The 19,471-nt window shown below is 46.5% G+C and overlaps 1 protein-coding gene across 2 annotated transcripts in view; it reads right to left on the bottom strand.

The window, feature by feature from the left end:
* Window positions 1-19,471, bottom strand: part of LETM1 (leucine zipper and EF-hand containing transmembrane protein 1) — a 113,449-nt gene that overhangs the window by 7,578 nt on the left and 86,400 nt on the right. For both annotated transcript variants that reach the window (XM_082243756.1, XM_082243757.1), the window contains exons 11-12: window positions 18,017-18,151; window positions 17,469-17,662 (exon numbers count right to left, since the gene is read on the bottom strand). In XM_082243756.1, the coding sequence (XP_082099882.1) occupies window positions 17,469-17,662; window positions 18,017-18,151 (329 nt within the window). The remainder of the gene's footprint in view (window positions 1-17,468; window positions 17,663-18,016; window positions 18,152-19,471) is intronic.

Below are 19,471 nucleotides of genomic sequence, written 5' to 3'. Positions count from 1 at the left end.
GACTCCAAAACTGCCGATAATGCATTAAAAACAAGTGGGGTACTGGAGGGTCCTGCGGCCACCTTGAGGGGATCAGGTGGGGATACCTATGCGGCAGAGTCAATGATTATACAAGACACTTGCCAGCGAAAAAAAATTACAAAGTAAAAAACTTTTTTTTTTTTTTTTGTGTCCCCCAGTCGCAACAGCACCCCTCAGTGTTACCTGCCTTTTTGGACCCGAGAGAGAGAGAGAGAGAGAGAGAGAGAGAGAGAGACCCCAAGGCTCAACCCTGATGCACAGAAGTTTTCATCAGCTTGCTCAGTGCTTGTCTTGTTACAGACAGGAAGTCTTTGGCCCTATTTCCTGGGTAAAGGAGGCGGCTCCGCCCCTTAACACGCCTGCCAGCGCCTACCCCTGGCTCCATGAGGTGTTTGAGTCACCTCAAACATGGCCGCCCCCATGCTGGAGACATGAGGCTACACCAAAATGGCGGCCTCGTGCGATCTACCAGACAATGGCGGCGGCCTGCACAGATAGCGGCATGTCTGCAGAAGGATCTCGGCCTCACAACCCTTCACCCTCATGGTGGTCAGCGTGGTCGGCGGTACCGGACCCTGTCGGGCCGTATGCGGTCCGCGGGAGGCATCTGCTTAGCTGGAGGAATGATCTGGAATGCAGTATACATGTATAGACATCGCCCTGTGGCTTTTGACAGGTAGGATACCTTATACTATCACAGTAAAGTTCTAGTACTGCCACTGACTACAATCATTTTCACATTTTTACAATTAGATTGTCAGCTCCCAAACCAAGCCTCCTGGCTTCTTGTACACAAAAATCACACTCAATTAGGGGGATCTGTGACATGTTTTAGGATAGAGGGGAACCCATCCTTACCATTACAGAGAGGGGCCCGCGTTCACCACAAGAACCGTCAGGGGGAACATACTACTCACCATACCAGAACCAGGCGGGTGCCAACTCCTGACAGTACCCCTCTCCACCGAGGTAGGAGGGCTGTCGACCAATACGGACGCCGTGACTCATGGTCTTTGGCGTTTCAGCGAGACGTTTAACTCGCAGGGTCAGTCCCCGTCCAGTGGGACTATGTCACGGCCGACCCAGCGCGGAGCTATGGCCTGCACGCGCTCGTAGGCTGAACTGGGGTGACCACTGGATCTCAACATCCAGCCCGTCGCCCAGTTCAGCTTTCTTGCTTGAAGATCTCACTGTCAGCTGTCTAAAAAATCTTTTCTAAGAAAAAAAATACTGCCAGGACCGAAGATCCCAGCAAGGTATCTAGGTCCTTACTCCTAACTAGACAGAAAAAAATGGATTTTTGTAAAATCTTACCGTAAAATCCTTTTCTCTTAGCTCATTGACAGACGTAGTCCTCGGTGATACACCACCTTCGGGTTATGTTGCCTCCACAGGAGCAGGACTAGACAGGAAATTAAAAAGCTCTGGCCACACCCTAGGGGCAGTCCCAGAGGGTATATCCTCTCTCTCTCTGCCTCAGCAAATCAGTTATGTGAAAAAGCAGTCTTTAGAGATTTTAACCCAACTCAAAAAAACAGAGGGGCGGGGACTACGTCTGTCAATGAGCTAAGAGAAAAGGATTTTACGGTAAGATTTTACAAAAATCCATTTTTCTCTAGCGCTCATTGACAGACGTAGTCCTCGGTGATACACCACCTTCGGGACGTCCCAGAGCAGTATCACAACTGAGGGGTGGGAAAATGAAATCAAATCCCAATCTAGAAGGCCCAACCGGTGCCAACTAGAAGTTTACAATGCTCATCCTTAATGATGAGACTCAACAAAAAAGAGAAAAATTTTTTTTTTTTTTTTCAAACAGAAAAAAACCCTCGAGGTAGACCACCGGTCTCCTCAAATTGCGGCCTGCAAAACCTTGCGGCCAAATGAGGCATCCGCCGATGCCGTCACATCAATTTTATAGAATTTTGTAAAGGTATGTACCGACGACCAGGTGGCCGCCTTACATACCTGGACCACTGACGCCTGATGGCGAAAGGCCCAGGAAGTACTGAGCGCTCGAGTGGAGTGCGCCCTAACAGGGAACGGAGGACTCTGACCCTTAATAGAATAAGCCTGGACCACCGTTTGTCTAATCCATTTGGCAATGGTCGCGGCAGATGCAGGCAAACCCTTTCTGGGGCCATCCGTGATCACATAAAGTGAATCCGTCTTACGGAAAGATTCCGTAGCTTTCAGGTATACTCTGATTGCCCGAACCACATCCAAGGAATGCAACGCATGTTCCCGATGATGCTTGGGCTGAGGACACAAGGAAGGTAGTACAATATCTTCATTCAGATGAAAATCTGAAACCACTTTAGGAAGAAAAGATGGCTTAGGATGAAGTACTACCTTATCCCTATGAATCACTAGGTAAGGGGACTGGCATGATAATGCAGCCAGTTCTGACACCCTGCGAGCAGAAGTAATAGCCACCAAGAAGGCCACCTTCTTTGATAAAGTAAGCAAGGGAATCTCCCTGATGTTTTCAAAGGGAGGTTTCTGTAGAACCGACAAAACCAAATTAAGATCCCAGGGCGGTAAGGGCTCGCGGACTGGAGGAGCCAGGTGCCGCACCCCCTGGATGAAATTCCGCACCAAGGATTTGGTAGCTAAAGGCTTCTGAAAGAAGATTGCTAATGCTGAAACTTGACCCTTGATGGTGCTCAAGGCTAGCTTCTGCTCAACCCCTTGTTGCAAAAAGGCCAATATTCGAGTCACCGAATAGGTACGTGGAGGAAATCCTAAAGATTCGCACCACGCAATATAAGTCTTCCATGTGTGATAATAGACTTTGCTGGAAGTCGCTTTCCTTGCTTTAATAAGGGTAGGAATGACTGAAGTAGACAAATCTCTGTCCTTCAGTACTTGGGTCTCAATGGCCAGGCCATTAAACCCAGCGACTGTAAAGCATGATGGTAAATTGGTCCTTGAGACCACAGACACTCCCTGAGACGAAGTTCCCACGGAACGTCTACGACTAACATGTCCAAGTCGGCCAGGCCGGCTTGAGGAGGCCAGCCTAGAATTTCTAGGACCACTGGCGCTGATAGAATCTGAACCAGGCGTCCCTAGAGGTATCTGGCCCCGACCATCCGAGAAAGTCTGGTCGTTTTCTGTTCCCACACATTTATCAGATACCTGATAGTAATCAGGAAAGGTGATCTTTTCTGGTTGAACCTCAGGGACCGAAGTCACCCGACTAGAGGCTACTTGGCCTATCTGGTCAACCAGATCCGATTCCTGTGAGGTATCGGGACTAATCTTAGGAAAAGGTAAAGGAAAAGATCTATTCAGGGAACGGTAACTACCGCTTCCTGTAGTACTTAAATGTTGGAAGGGAAGAATCGCACCGGTAGTAGTGGTTGATGCTCGATCTAATGTCCTGAATACCGGTGAAAACGTCCCCCCACCCTGAAACCGGGTGGGGGCGCACCTTCAGGCTGTGTACTCCTTTGCTTCGGGTTTGGCTGGGTTGGTCCTTTGCTTGTCCGACCAGCCCTTCTTGAACCCTCCTGGAGGAGTCTTGCCTCTCCCGCTAGTACCAGCCGGGCGCCCTTTATGGGCGGTAAAAAAAGGTCCTCGCTTGTTGCGAGGTCCCTTAGCTTTAGCAGCCTGTGGCAAAAAAGTGCTCTTGCCCCCAGTGGCATCCTTAATGATTTCATCTAGGTTGGCCCCAAATAGACGATTCCCCTGAAAGGGGAGATTTGTCAAGGTCTTTTTGGAACCTAGGTCAGCTGACCAGCATTTTAACCACAGCACACGTCTGAGGATCACCGCTGACATAGATGCATGCCCTAATAAGGGAGTAGTGTCCAAGGCTGCGTCACAGATAAACTGTAGCCCTTGTATAATCTGTTCCATCAAATCAGATGTCTCCTGGGGAATATCTTTTCCCCTAAGATCTTGGCGTACCATTTTCGCCCATTCCGTAAGTGTCTGGGAAACTAGACCAATAACAATTACTGGTCTAAATGCTGACCCTATCAGAGAGAAGATGGTGCGGGACTCTGCTTCCATCTTTCGATCCACCGGATCCTTAAAGGACGAAGTGTCCTCCACTGGAATAACCGTGGCTTTATTCAGCCTGGAAATAGGTGGATCCACCACTGGTGGTACCGTCCATTTCTTAATGATGGATTCCTCAAACGGATAGCGTCTAGCAATACGCTTGGAAATAGTAAAGGTACGTTTAGAATGCTCCCATTCTCCTTTAATCTGATTACCGAAACATTTGGGTACAGGAAAAACCTTCACCGTTTTGATGGGCTTATTAGTCCCAAAAGGAACCTCTGTTTCAGTTGCCTCTGCCGGTAAAGCCTCAAGTTTTAAGGTTTCCTGCACTGCCACAACTAGTGCGTCCACCAATGCTTCTTCCTGAATAATAGCAGGAGAAGAAGCGTCCTCCTCACTGTCTGAGGGGGCTTTACCTGGGATAACAGCCCTTGCAGAGGAACCTGCAACTGCAGTGACCATCTCTGAATCAGAGTCAGAGGTGTCAGATAGTATAGGGGTAGGCGGGGGTCGCTTCCTTGACCCCCGTCCCTGACAGGCCGCCTCCACCCGAGCCACCATAGACTCCAAAATTGCTGTAAATGACTCTATACTCTGTGCACCGGCGGGTCCCGTGGCCCCCTCGAGGGAAACAGGTGGGGGAATATGTGTGGCAGGGTCCATGATAATTCCAGTCACTTCCTGGATAATAGAATTCAAAAATAAAAAACTTTTTTTTTTTTTTTTTTCAGACCCCCAGCGCCACAAAAGCCCCTTAGTGTTACCTGCTAGGGATCCCTATCGATCGAGAGAGGGAGAGAGATAGACCCCCAGGCTCACCACTTGATGCTCAGAGTTTAACTGCAACAGGTTACAGCGCTGTCTTAACAAACAGGAAGTCTTTTGGCTGGCTGCCCAGGAAGAAAGGAGGCGGCTCCGCCCCTCTGTACGCCTTCCGGCGCCTCCCCCAAGCTCCACGAGGTGTTTGGATCACCTCAAACATGGCCGCCCCCATGCTGGAGACACGAGGCTACGCCAAAATGGCGGCTTGTGCGATCCAGCAAAAAAAATGGCGGCGGCCCGTACTGAATAGCGGTGTGCTGCAGGGCACACAACACTCTCACTGCATGGGGATATGGCGTGGTTGGCGGTACCGGCCCTGGCGGACCGCATGGCCATTCGGGAGGCCTGCTAATAGCTGGAGATCTGATTAGGAAGGCAGTCTACATGTCCGTGGCTTCTGACTGGTAGGTAGCTTATTCTTAACCCATAAGATTCCAAACCAAGCCTCCTGGCTTTTTGCACACATAAAATCACACTCAAAGTAGGAGGATCTGTGTCATGTTGTAGGATAGAAAGGGACTCTATCTTACCATACAGAGAGGGGCCCGCGTTCACCACAAAACCCGTCAGGGGGAAAGGGGGAACATACTACTCACCATACCGGAACCAGGCGGGCACCAACTCCTGACAGTACCCCTCTCCACCGGGGCGGGAGGGCTGTCGACCGATACGGACGCCGTGACTCATGGTCTTTGGCGTTTCAGCGAGACGTTTAACTCGCGTGGACAGTCCTTTAATGGGACTTTGTCGCGGCCGACCCAGCGCGGAGCTATGGCCTGCACGCGCTCGTAGGCTGAACTGGGGTGACCACCGGATCTCAACATCCAGCCCGTTGCCCAGTTCAGCTTTCTTGCTTGAAGATCTCACAGGAACACTGGAGAAAAAAAGCGGTCTAAAAAATCCTTTAAGAAAAAATTCTTGCCAGGACCTAAGATCCCAGCAAGGTATCTAGGTCCTTACTCCTAACTAGACAGAAAATAACTGATTTGCTGAGGCAGAGAGAGAGAGGATATACCCTCTGGGACTGCCCCTAGGGTGTGGCCAGAGCTTTTTAATTTCCTGTCTAGTCCTGCTCCTGTGGAGGCAACATAACCCGAAGGTGGTGTATCACCGAGGACTACGTCTGTCAATGAGCGCTAGAGAAAAACTGATTTGCTAGAGCAGGAAGTGAGAGGATATACCCTCTGGGACTGCCCCTAGGGTGTGGCCAGAACGTTTTCTTTCCTGTCTAGTCCTACTCCTGTAGAGGGCAGCATAACCCGAGGGTGTTGAATCACCGAGGACTACGTCTGTCAATGAGCGATAGAGAAAATAGAATTCCAGGATGAAGCTAGCTAATCTTAAAAATGTTCCCATTTCCTCTTGACATCTATGCTGACTAACCTGTGTAAGAAAGATCTGTATACTAACCTAATTTCAGGCTGCTCCAGCTGGTCATATGATCTGGCTCCAGTATCAGCAAGTAGCGGATGCAGGGGAGAAAAGGGAACGCTGACAAAGAATAGACCATAGTAGGGCATAGGGGTGATGTCACAGCGCCCAAAGATTACCAGCCATTGTTAGGTGCTTCCTCCTCTCCCCTTTAGCCAGCACTGGCTGACACAAGGGAGATCAAGTGAGTGGATCGCAGCAGCCTGAAAAGAGGTAAGCATACACATCTTTCTTACACAGAACAGACATTAGGAAGGGGGAGGGAACATTTTGAAGATTTGAGTTTATCCTGGAATTCTACCTAAAGCGGTGCATTAAGCAATGCTCACACTCCCTGCTAACTGGAGAGCTCTAGATCTGACTTACGGAGGGTGTTTCACAAAGATACAGAGAGACTGCTGTTTTCACACAGACCGCAGCAGTTCCTCTGAGGCAGCTACTTGGGGAAAGGAATCTGGACCAGTACTGAGGCTGTTATAAAGACTGTATTAAAACCTTTAAAAGTCATTGTTTTTATGCAGCATCAATTGGAATAGATGAGTTTTGCTAAAAATTCAATTGGCCATTAAACCCTATTCTTTAATATAGCACTTATTTAATAGTAAACTAATAATTGGCAGCAGCGAAACCAAAGCATGACGGATATAATTTTCCTAAAGTATATGTAAACTTATATATGGTAATTTTTGATTAAAGTAGAACTACAGGCAAAACTTTTCTTTTTTTCAATTTGTATAGAGCAAGGGAGAGTTATAATCCGTCAGATTTTTTTTCACCATCTGTGTCCCATTGGGGAGATTTCCCTTCACTTCCTGTCCCATAGCCAAACTGGAAGTGAGAGGAAATACCTGGGTTAGTAGAGAAGGGTCAACCCTTTGTCAAGACTTGTGTGGCCTCGTCCATATTTGTCCTGGTGACCCTTTGCCTTTGACACACAAGTGATTTTTGTAAGATCTTACCGTAAAATCTTTTTTCTGAAGTCCATTGACAGACACAGCCTCCATCTTCATTAACTGAATGGTTATGCTCCTCCATGCAGGAGTCGTCTAGACAGGAAAAATGTAAATGTACATGCCCACGGGGCCATCCCCACATGCATAACCCACACACCCTCTGCTCAGCAAGCCAGTTTAGTTGTAAGCAGTGAAGGAAAAAAACATCTGGCAGCAATGAACTTCAGAGAAAAAGATTTTACGGTTAAGATCTTACAAAAATCCTACTTGCTCCATTGTCCCATGACAGACGCAGCTTCCATCTTCATTAGCTGAATGGGATGTCCCAAAGCAGTACAGGCATGAGGGGTGGAAAGAACTCAACCAGAAAGTAATGTAAACTCCAAGGCTAAAATAAGCCCACTGGGTAACGAAGCACAACCAAACAGGAGCTCACCCAGGTTAAAAGAACCCTAAGAGAAACAAAACATTTGATAACGAAACAGCAGCCTGCAAAACCTTGCGGCCAAAAGAGGCATCCGAAGAAGCCAATAAATTCACCTTGTAGAATTTTGTAAAGGTGTGCACAGACGACCAAGTCGCTGCCTTACAAACTTGTACAACAAAGGCCTGATGACGAAAAGCCCAAGAGGCTCTAGTAGAATGCGCCCCTTCACAGGGAAAGGAGGAACCTGACCCTTGAGTGAATAAGTCTGAACAACCATCTGCCTGATCCACTTCGAAATGGTCACAGCAGACGCAGCCAAACCTTTGCAAGCACCGTACGCAAGGACAAAGTCTTAATCTCTACAGGACTCCGTAACCGTCAGATAAACTCTTATCGCCCGAACCACATTCAAAGAGTGCAAGGCAAATTCCTTGGGATGCTTAGGCCATAAGGAAGGCAACACAATGTCCTCATTAAGATGAAAAACCGACACCACCTTAGGGAGAAAAGACTGATTAGGTCACAGAACCACTTTATCCCTGTGGACCACCAATAAGGTGAACGACAGGACAGCGTCACCAATTCAGATACTCTGCGAGCAAAAGTAATAGCCACCAGGAAGGCAACTTTCTGCGACAAGGAAAGCCGAGAAATCTCCGCAATATTCTCAAAAGGAGGCTTTTGAAGAACAGACAAAACCAGATTGAGATCCCACGTAGGTAACGGAGACCTCCTCAGAGGAGCCAGATGACGCACCCCCTGAATAAAAGTGCGAATCAAGCTATTAGTAGCCAATGGACATTGGAAGGAAATAGCCAAGGCTTTACACCTGGCCCTTGATAGTGCCCAACGCTAAGTGCTGCTCATAACTTTTTGTAAAAAAGCCAAAACCCTAGCAATAGAAAACAAGCAAGGGTGCAGTTGCAGCGATTCACACCATGAAATGTACGATTTCCACGTACGACGATCGATCTTTCTAGACGTCGACTTCCTGGCCTTCAAAAGGGTAGGAATCATCGAGTCAGAAAGGCCTCTATCCCTCAACACCTTGTTTTCAACATCCAAGCCGTTAATGCCAGCGACCGTAAAGCAGGATGAGAGATTGTCCATGAGACAGCAGATCTTCCCGTAGAGGAAGTCTCCATGGAGGATCTACGACCATTTTTACCAGGTCTGCGTACCAAAACCAACGAGGCCAGTCTGGTGCCACCAGAATGACCAGAATGCCTTCCACCGTCACCCGATGAAGAAACCTCGGCAGAAGTACAAGCCGGGGGGGAAAGGCATAATTCAGCCGATACTGTCTCCAAGGAGCTACCAGAGCGTCTGTGGCGCCGGCTAGAGGATCCCGAGACCTGGCCACAAACCTCTGGACTTTTCGGTTAAGGCGAGACACAAACAGATCCACCTCCGGAGTTCCCCACCGGGCACAAAGGAGATGAAACACCTCCAGATGAAGGGACCATTCCTCTTGATCCAACACCTGACTCAGGTAATCCGAATGCCAACTCTCCAAACCCGGGATGTGGACAGCGGAAAGAGCTGGAACATTGGCTTCCGCCCAAACCAGAATCTCGGCCACCTCCGTGGCCGCCAGGGCACTCTTGGTGCCCCCTTATTGATTGATGGAAGCCACAGCCGTGTCATTGTCAGACTGTATCCGGACCGGAGAACCGCGTAACAGGCTCGTCCAGTGGAACAGGCAGAACTTGATCGCTCTGAGCTCCAGAATATTGAGCGGCAAGGACGACTGACACCCAAGTCCCCTGGGCACAAGAGCTTCACCAGCCCTCCACCGCAGACGGACAGGCTGGCATCCGTGGTGACCACTGTCCAGAACAGGGGCAGGGAGGACTTGCCCTGACAGAGCAGGAGACTGGATCCACCAGGATAGGGTCGACTTCGTGAGATGACTCAAATCTTCTGGTCCAATGACGGAGGGTCCCTGTTCCATTTTGCCAGAATCTTTCTGCAGAGACCTGGAATGAGACTGAACAAACGGGACCGCTTCGAAGGTCAACACCATCAGACAGGCCCCTCATGTAAGGCTGCAAGGAGGACTGATCAGTTTCCATCAGCAACTTCATCGCCCTTTGCAACTTCTGAAGCTTTTCCAAGGGGAAAAAGACCCTAGCTAGAGCGGAGTCGAGAGTTAGCCCCAGATAAATGACCCGTACGGATAGCGGCAGAGCAGATTTCTTGAAATTGATTGTTCACCCAAATTCCTGAAGGGTCTGAACTGTAATAGAAATGTTGTCCAACAGATCCGAAGGAGAGTCTGCTCGCAACAGGAGACTGTCCAGATATCCCAAAATTGATATTCCTTTCTGATGTAACAAGGCCAGCACAGGGGCCAGGACCTTGGTAAAAAAAAAAAAAAAAAAAAAAAAAAAACTCTGGGAGCAGAGGCAATACCAAAGCGTAACACCACAAATTGAAAGTGCTCCTCTGCCACCACAAAGCAAAAGAATCGCTGATGTCCCTCGAATATGGGGACGTGGAGATACGCATCCTTAATATCGATGGAGGCCAAAAAATCCCCCTGATTCAAGGACGCCACCACAAACCGAATGGACTCCATACGAACGATCTTTTATACACTCTGGAGACAGGTGAAGATTTGACTGAAAAAAACCTGTCCTCCGGCCGGGACCAAAATTCGATTTTGAACCCGGAACAAATCAGTTTACAAACCCATTTGTCTTGAGCGAAGGAAGTCCAGGGTTCCTGAAAGAAGGGCAGACGTCCCCCCCCCCCCACCACAGACACGTGTGAGGGCACCCCTTAATAGTGAAGAGGACTTGTCTGCAGCACCAGACTGACTGGTCTTAGGCTTGCCCCAGTGCTTCTTAACCCCTCCAGAAGCTCTGAACAGCTTACCTTTTTCTTGCGCTGTGGGGACACGAAAAAAACGTCTATGTGCAGTAAAGGAAGGACCCCGCTTAGCAAGGAATGTTTCACCTTTGGGGGATTGAGGAAGAAGAGTACTCTTCCCGCCAGTCGGACCCTTGATCAACTCATCCAGTGAGTCACCAAACAAACGCTCTCCCAGAAAAGGGAGATCTGTCAGGGCTATCTTGGAAGCTTTGTTAGCCGACCAGCTCTTCAGCCAAACCATGCGCTTTAGAGCAATCCCCAGGGCCTAAACTCTGGCCACCAGAGGAGCCGCATCCAGGGACGCATCACACAGGAACACCAGGGCTTAGGCCATCTGGTCCAAAAGTGCCATCAGTTCTGGGGAAACTAAGTCAGGTTCCAAGCTCCCTTTCAGAACCCTATTCCATTTTGTAACTGTCTGTGATACCAACACAGTTACAAAGACCAGTTTCAAGATGGAACCCGACAACACGTGAAGATGGCGGGAAAGTGATTCCACCCTCGAATATGGGGACGTGGAGCTACACATCCTTAACATCCTTAATATTGATGGAGGCCACAAAATCCACCTGCCTGTACACTGGATCTGTAAAAACCAGGCAATCTTCAACAGGCACAATGGTAGATTAGGTGGCACCGTTCAGCGGTTGGAGACTGTATCAGCCTAAGGATACCAGTGTATAAAGTGTTTTGTCACAACTAGCACGTGCTTAACGTGCCACCATTGGTCATTCACAATATCAAGAAAAGTCTCGGGACAGGGAAAAACCTTGCCAGACTTTCGGGTCTTGCGGGAGCCAAAAGGCCACCCGTGTCCCTGCAGGCGTGGGCACATCAGCCAACTTTAAGGTTTCCCTCACTGAAACAATCAGGGTTTCCACCAAAGCGCGTTCCTGCGCTGCAGCTGAAGACAGGCCCTCTTCACCATCTGACTGCGAGGACAGTGACCCTTTAGGTAGAGGGGCGTCCGTGGTGACCACATCAGCCTCTGAATCAGAGGACTCCACCAAAGATGGAGTAGGCAGCGGCCGTTTTTGACCATTAACCTTTTTCATGACAAAATCAACTTTTGTCGCCAGGCTTTCCAGAGCTGCTGAAATCGCGGCCAGCGACTGCTATCCGGACTATCCAGGAGTCGCACAGAGTTGGTCTGAGGGAGAAAATACAGACTCGGACTCCATTTTCAAAGTTGCAGAAAAACGGAGTACTGTCACTTTAAGAAGCGCCAATCATGGTTCCCACCGCCGATCACAGCGGTCTGCAGATTCCCCCATTAATATAGACCAACAGCAGAGTGTGCAGGGATATGCCCGCAGAGGCCCCTAGTACTGTACCACCTCCAGAGAGAACCCTCCTGAACGGCCTGCAGCAGGAATTAGAATCGCAGGAAGTGACCTCAGCCTGGATGAAAAAGGTCACGCTGCTAGTGCAGTACAACAGAACTACACAAAAATGGGTGCCAATGCATTTTAATAGGAAGCTCAGGGAAAATGGCTGCTCCATACAAGTAACTCGGCAAAATATACACATTGCCCACACTTAAGATGGTGGCATGCCATGTGGCCAGGGACCCCCACAAAGGCGGCCTCAAGGATCTACAAAACCCAGCAAGAACAAGGTACTATTGCCACCGCCTTCAGGATGCCAGGCGCCCCAGTTACATAGCTCCCGTTTGGGACGGGAGGGAGACAGGGCACAGAGGCCGGGTACCTGGAAGGTCAGGGGGATTTTTTAGGAGGTACAAATCCTATTATCCCCAGGAGAGGGCCCACATCACCCCAAGGCCACCAGGGGCAATGGGGGCACATTTACCCACCATACCATGGACCGGGTGGGCTCCGCTCTGGGCAGACCTCCTTCCACCCGAAGTGGGGGTGCTGCCACTCACGGCATTCCAGGTCGATGCGTCCCGGCGAGGAAACCGCTCGCAGGCTCATCCCCATACCGAAAAGCAAAGCCCCAGCCAGCATTGCTTGCAGATCACCAGGAGGATCCCCCTGAACACTAGCTAGCAAAGTGAGTAAAGAGAAATAAAACAAAATATTCTGAAAAGAATAACATACCAAAGTCCCAGCAGGAAACCTAGGTCCTACTCCTTCTCTAGGCAGAAACAACTGGTTTCCTGAGCAGAGGGTGTGTGGGTAATGCATGTTGGGACGGCCCCGTGGGCGTGCACATTTATATTTTTCCTGCCTAGACTACTCCTGCAGGAAGGAGCATAACCATTCAGCTAATGAAGATGGAGGCTGCATCTGTGAATGGACGATAGAGAAATACCTGGGTTAGTAGAGGGGGGTTAAACCCTTTGTCAAGAATTAAGTGTGGTCTTGTCCATATTTGTCCTGGTGACCATTGCCTTTGACACACAAGTGAGGGGAATTCCAAATATTTAGAGTTGTCATCAGATCAAGAGGCGTGGTAAAATCCTTCAATAGAGACAGCTGTTCATGTGACAACTCTCCAAGATGGGAATTCCATTCCTATATCCACTTACATCCTGCTGCATCTCCAACACAGGAAAGTGAAGGGAAAACTCACCACTGGAACAAAGGCAGCAAAAAACAAAGCCATACTGAGGTTTTAGCCCTTCCCTACCTTACCTAAAACTAGAATGAAAAAAAAAAAAAAAAGGTTGGCCTACACTTTAAGCCAAATGAACTTTGCTAAAAAGACGGTAGTAGCTGCATTCCAATCGGTAGAAGTCATTTAAAGTGGTGGTAAAGGTAGAATTTATTTGTTCTGAGTCTTCTGCCCCCCCCCCCCCCACCCAGCCTCCCCTAAATACTTACCCGAGCCGGATCTTGATCCAACCCTGTGCCAGAGAGCAGTGGCACTCTCCTCACTGGACATTAAGGTAGCAGTGGGAGCTATTAGATCCTTCTGCTGTCAATCCCAGTCTGTAAGGAGAGACTGAGGGGCGGGGCTGAGCAGCACTGTATGTCAATAGACACACAGACCAGGCTCAAGATCCAGCCAGCACGAGTGCCCCGAGAGCAAGTGGCTTGGTATGGGGGTATTAGGCAGGGGGGGGGGGGGGACCCAAGAAGTAGAGGATCAGGGCTGCTCTGTGCAAAAGTACTGCACAGGGGAGGAAAATATGACAGTTGATATTTTTTTTAAATGTACGTTTACAATCAATTTAAGATGGAACTTTCAAACATAGGCTTGGAAGAACATGGAAATGGAGGACAGTGCAATTACACTATCATCTCATTGAGATCCCTGCTCGATAGTAATGCCATTTAGTTTATGTATGTAAGAAATGAACAGCAAATCTAAAGACATGGCAATCTACACTTAAATTTATATAGAGAGTGCGCTGGTAAATGCAAACACCTAAGCGGATGAGTAAGAAGGATGGGATGCTTAAACAACTTCTATTCAAATGTATTCCATTCTGTTCTGCACTAAACCATTACACGGTCCATTGATCTGTTCCTGGGACAAAGAAGCATACTTATTGCAGCCGCTGAGCAACAAAACTTTTCCAGTGTGATCTATTGATTGAATTCTGTCAAACAGGGAGGGCCAAAAACAGAACAAAAAATTTGGACAGTGTCTGCTGAACTTCGATCATTATATGCCCAGCTTTAGACAACGCTGCATTCCAAAAAAGTACGGCACAGTATAGCAGCCCTAGACAAAAATGCTGTATTTGAATATGAGCACAGTATAGCAGCCCATATATTCTTCATTTTCTTTGTGCAATCAGCGCTTTGAACGAAAAAAAAAAAAAAAAAAAAAAAAACCGACCCAATTCCCCCATCTACACATTCGAGGTGGATAGGTGGAATCACTCACAATGAACAGCAGGGAGACTTCCCCGCCAACAGAATACACTTATCAGTGCTGGCAGCTATAACCGGGGGCGCTAATCGAGTGGCATTTTCGCCAACAGGTTGGTTGTATGAAAGTTTATCTGTAGATCGGCTTCTGCACAACCACTGTCCTCATGCATAAATCGAAATTTAGCCAGTCCCTGCTGAGCTGGCCAAATTTTAATCCATGTTTAGTCGGCTTTCGACAATGCTGCATTCCATAAATGAGGAGCACAGTATATAGTGGTCTCAGACAATGGTGCAGTCCGATGACAAAGCCAACCACAAGAGCTGCTCTCATATCATATTTTATAAATTTAAAAAGGTTATCAGGTTATTGAACATCCCTGGTTAACTACTATTACTCAGAGTACAGAAAAGGCCTCATCTACTCAAGTGATTACATTACCATGCACTCAGAATAATAAGGGGTGATTGTGTATAGTGATTTTAAACAAAGTACAGATTATCATATACAGTGCTTAGAACTGATTAAAGTTTTAAAGTGAACCTGAAGCATAAATTAAGTACCTATTACAGAGCTGTTAGCACAAATTAGGCACCTACCAATATGCTTTTATGTCAGGCCCATTTTCCAGTTCATCTCCTGCTGGTTTCAGGGGTCTTGCTCTGCCCATTTCACAGCCTAACTACTCAATAGGATTGGGAGACAGGACCAGGCTTATTTGGACCTGACATAGAAGTAGCTGGGTGTGTGAGGAGCATGGAAGGATAAGCTACTTCTTTGGCACTTTTGGTTTGCTTTAACATTCTTTAAAAAGAAGCACCAATGTTTTAAGTGCCCTATTACAACACTACTAAATCCCAACCCGAAGGCCCTTAGATGAGAGCAAATGTAAACTCGAGTCCTATCTGTTTTTTTAAAACTTCTGTGAATCACAGTCTACACACAAAGGCTCCTTTCCCTGGACCATAGCTCTGGATCTGCAAGTGGTCCTGCATTTCACAGATTTTCTCTCTCAATTTTCTGGGGCAAAGCGACAAGTGAAAGACAGCCCACAGAAACTAGAGCTTGTTAGCTTAACATATTTTCTTTTACTAGAACAATTGAGTTGAGGCTTTAGATAGGACAGCCTAAAAGTTTAACACCTCTGCTCTGACAGGGAACAAACACAAGCAAAGCTGTGTATACACATTCAGTTTTTTTCCGTTCAATCAGCAGGTTGAAAAAAAAAAAAAAACAGATCCCGGCAAAACAATGTGTAATGCAGGGATCTCTCTTGCTGTTCTATTGCCCCCCCCCCCATGGCTTATGTTAGACAGTTGGCCGGTTTCTGCTTAACCAGCTGACTTTTGATACTTTTGTACTGGGCTTAAATCAAAATCAAGTAATCCCCAAGTAGTAAAGCTCAGCTACTTAAAGGATAAATTCACCTTCTGTAACATGTTATACTCATATGCAGGGTGTAAAATGTTACAAATCACCTGGCCCCTGAACCCCCCATGTGACAGGCGATTTTCCTCCCTGGCACTCGGTCATCCTCTTCAAAGAACGTGGACGTGGGGTGCTTGGCTTGCCCGGCCACGTCACTTATTCACAGAGTTCTGTGAATAGAAAAGTACAAGGTCCAGCATCCTTTGCGGCTGTCGGCTTGTAGTTCTCAATGTTCAGCACTGATGCTTCCTGTTAGTATGTTAACTGTTTGGCTGTACGATGTACGGCCAAACAACTTACAGTTTGCAAGAGCCTTGCATTGCACCCAAGATCTGCTGATCGTGGGTGCAATGCTTTCCAGGCTTCCAATAAAAAATAAAAAAAATAAAAAATAGTTTTTTTTACCTGCAAAAAGATGTACATTTTTTATTTTTTTCAAAGGTGAACCTAGCCTTTAAAGTACTCATGCCTACAGATCCAAATTACTGCACAATCCACCAGGAGACTTGTTCTCTAAGAATTACTCCAGCATAAATCAGACTTTTTAAGCTGAAGTTTAGCCAAAAAAATATCAAGTTTACAGTTTTAGTGACCTAACTTACCTGTAGTGTATGTATAATGTTGTGCAGGCTACTGGATTCTGTAGAAATCTTCTGTGCAATAGAATTTCTCTCGCTGAACTTCTGGTGCTGCGGGCGTTAAAATCTTCGGGTTTTCTGTAAACAAGCTCCTGATGGGGACCGGCCCCCTCCAAGTTGTTTCATAGTGTACACTGCATGCAACACAATCTGTGAATGGGAGAGAGAATCCTCTCATTCATCAGACTCTCCCCTATTCAGGGAATGTGTTACATTCAGCGTAACAATGAAATGTTTAGGATGAATTCACACTATGTGGTGCCACACGTTTTACAGCACAATCAAATGTCTGTCACCATAGAAACACGCAGGAAATACATTTTTCCTTTGTGTCAGATTTACGATACAATGCAGCGAGTTGCGATAAAATGAAGACATTAATAATGTGCCAAATCGCACAGCGATATACAGTTAACGCAGTGCATAGCAGTGCTGTACATTGCTGTGAATGAAGTGTACTTTTGTTAGATAAAGTTAGAAAAAAAATAGGGGAGCTGAATTGCGCACCACACTGCCCCCTACTGCAGCCGGTAATGAAGAGCTGTTGCAGCGATGAATCCCTGTGGCAGCTCACAGTTGCTGTGTGAATACAGGCTTATCATTAGAGAAGGAGAAAGACTCTTGTTGGGAGTCTATTCCTTGTTTCACAGAAAACCCAACACTTAACTTTCACAACACTGAAAGTCTAAGAGTAGGAAGAGGACCAGGCATCTTTGTATAGACGATTTTTACAGAATCCAGCTGCCTATACAACATGGGACACAGGGACACTTCATTACCGGTAAATTAGGTCACTAAAGCTGAAGAGAATGTTTATTTTTTTAAGCTAAACTTCAGATTTAAACATTTATGTAATATATAGTAGCTAGCACTTTTAACAATAAAAACTGCATGACAGTAAGTGAACATGGAAGACATGACAGGTGGAATTCACTACTCAGGTGATTATTAGTCCTAACTCCCTGTCTCAAAACTGGCTCACCAGCAGTAACACATGAAGCAAATAGCGTGCCACTAATTACACTAACATTGTATATTTCCAATGGAAATCACCAATCATTCCCCACTTACCCAACAGGTGGGGCAACACCACTTGGTGCCTGCTCATCCAGTACCCGGTCCTCATTCTCCAATTCAACGATGACCCTTTCAATCTGATTAATCATATGATTAACTTTCTTGGTTAATCTCTTACTGGCTTTTGATTCTTCAACCACCAAGTCATGCCCAGTTTTTGAAAGCTCCTTCTTCATTTCTTCCAAATCCTTTAAAATCAAGGTGAGAAATGAAAAAAACACTTTTACTGAATGTTTACATGGAATCTATTCTTTTATTGCCCCCCCTCCTCATTGCACCAGTAAGCACTAACATGTTCAGTTACTTTCTCCACCACACTGTGTACCTCAATACGAACATGAAATTGGTCACCCCACCACAATCCTGCATGGTAATCCTGACCAATAACAAGCGTCTATTGCACCTTTGAACACTAACATGGGCCTATTCTGTTACTGGCCCCACCATACTGCACCCCCTGAACACAAAGATGAAATATGCACAATTATACTTTCAGCCCTATTCATTTCAACCTCAAACCATTGCAGTGGAGTTATCCTTACCTCACTGTACTCCTGAACATCATCCTTCAGCTCCAGGAGCTCTTCCTTCTCCTTTGTCAGTAACTTCTTCTGCTCCTTTAGCTTAGTGCAGGCATCACTCAGAATGTCAATTTCCTCCTTAGTTAACTCTTCACCCTGAAAGACACAGATGGTATTACAGTTATAAAAAAAAGAACAAAAAGACTGCATGATTTATCAGTGCTTGCACTAGTTGCACATAGCAACCAGATTTTCCAATACTGTGCTGGAAGGGCACAAGAGAATATATGATCGAATGAAGGGTAACAAGCACTTTTATTCAGATAATTTTTTGAAAAAGGGTTTGTTTCTTTTTTTGGTTGTTTAAACAATACAAGAATAAAAAATTAAACAACCCCCACCAGGGGGCCTTCCCTTCTCATGAAAAGCAGTAGACAAACTCCATTGAGAAAGATGACATTTGCTGACCGCGCTATAGCCGAATGACTGCTACAGCGCGTCCGGGCATTTCTGAGAGGGCGTCATACGATGTCCTCTCGTGATTCCATGGGCAGGGCTCCGTGATCGATATGTCCTCGGGTAAAGAGCCAATCAGCGGCACTTTACACCATGATCAGCTGTATCCAAACACAGCTGATCACAATGTAAACAGGCAGGTTATTGGCATGCCTTTTCTTACGCTGACAGCATGAGGAGAGCTAATAACCAGCTTGTGTGAAAGGGACCTCCACACTGAGATAATTAGGGTCCCGATTGTCAGTGCAGTCCCAACAGTGCCACTTAATTAGTGCCTGCCATTGCCGCCTCATCAGCGCACATCAGCGAAGGAGAAAAATAACTTGTTTGAAAAAATGTTATAAAAAAAGCATTGAAAAACATTTGTTTTTTCATTATTTTTGTTTATTTAGCAAAAAATAAAAAACCCAGAGGTGATTAACCACTTAAGGACCAAGCCTATTTCTGACATGTTTACAAGTTAAAATCAGTATTTTTTGATAGAAAATTTATTAGAACCCCAAACATATACCATATAATTTTTTAGCAAAGACTCCGGAGAATAAAATGGTGGTCGTTGCAATATTTTTTGTTACGCGGTATTTGCGCAGCAGTCTAACGCAATTTTCTGGGAAAAAAATACACTTCACTGAATTTAAAAAAAAACTAAACAGTAGAGTTAGCCAAATTTTTTTGTATATTGTGAAAGATGATGTCACACCGAGTGAATAAATATCCAACGTGTTACGGTTTAAAATTGCGCACACTCATGGAATGGTGACAAACTACAGTACTTAAAAATCTCCAGAGGCGAAGGTTTAAAATGCTTTAGCGGTCATCAGTTTAAGTTACAGAGGAGGTCTTTTGCTAGAATTATTGCTCTCGCTCCGACAATCGCAGCGATACCTCACATGGGTGATTTGAACACCGTTTACATTTTAGGACGCGACTTGCATATGGGTTTTCTTTGGTGCGAGAGGT

Source organism: Pelophylax lessonae, assembly GCF_965119305.1.
Source record: "Pelophylax lessonae genome assembly, chromosome: 1".
NCBI lineage: Eukaryota > Metazoa > Chordata > Amphibia > Anura > Ranidae > Pelophylax > Pelophylax lessonae.
This window is presented reverse-complemented; position numbering and strand designations above follow the sequence as displayed.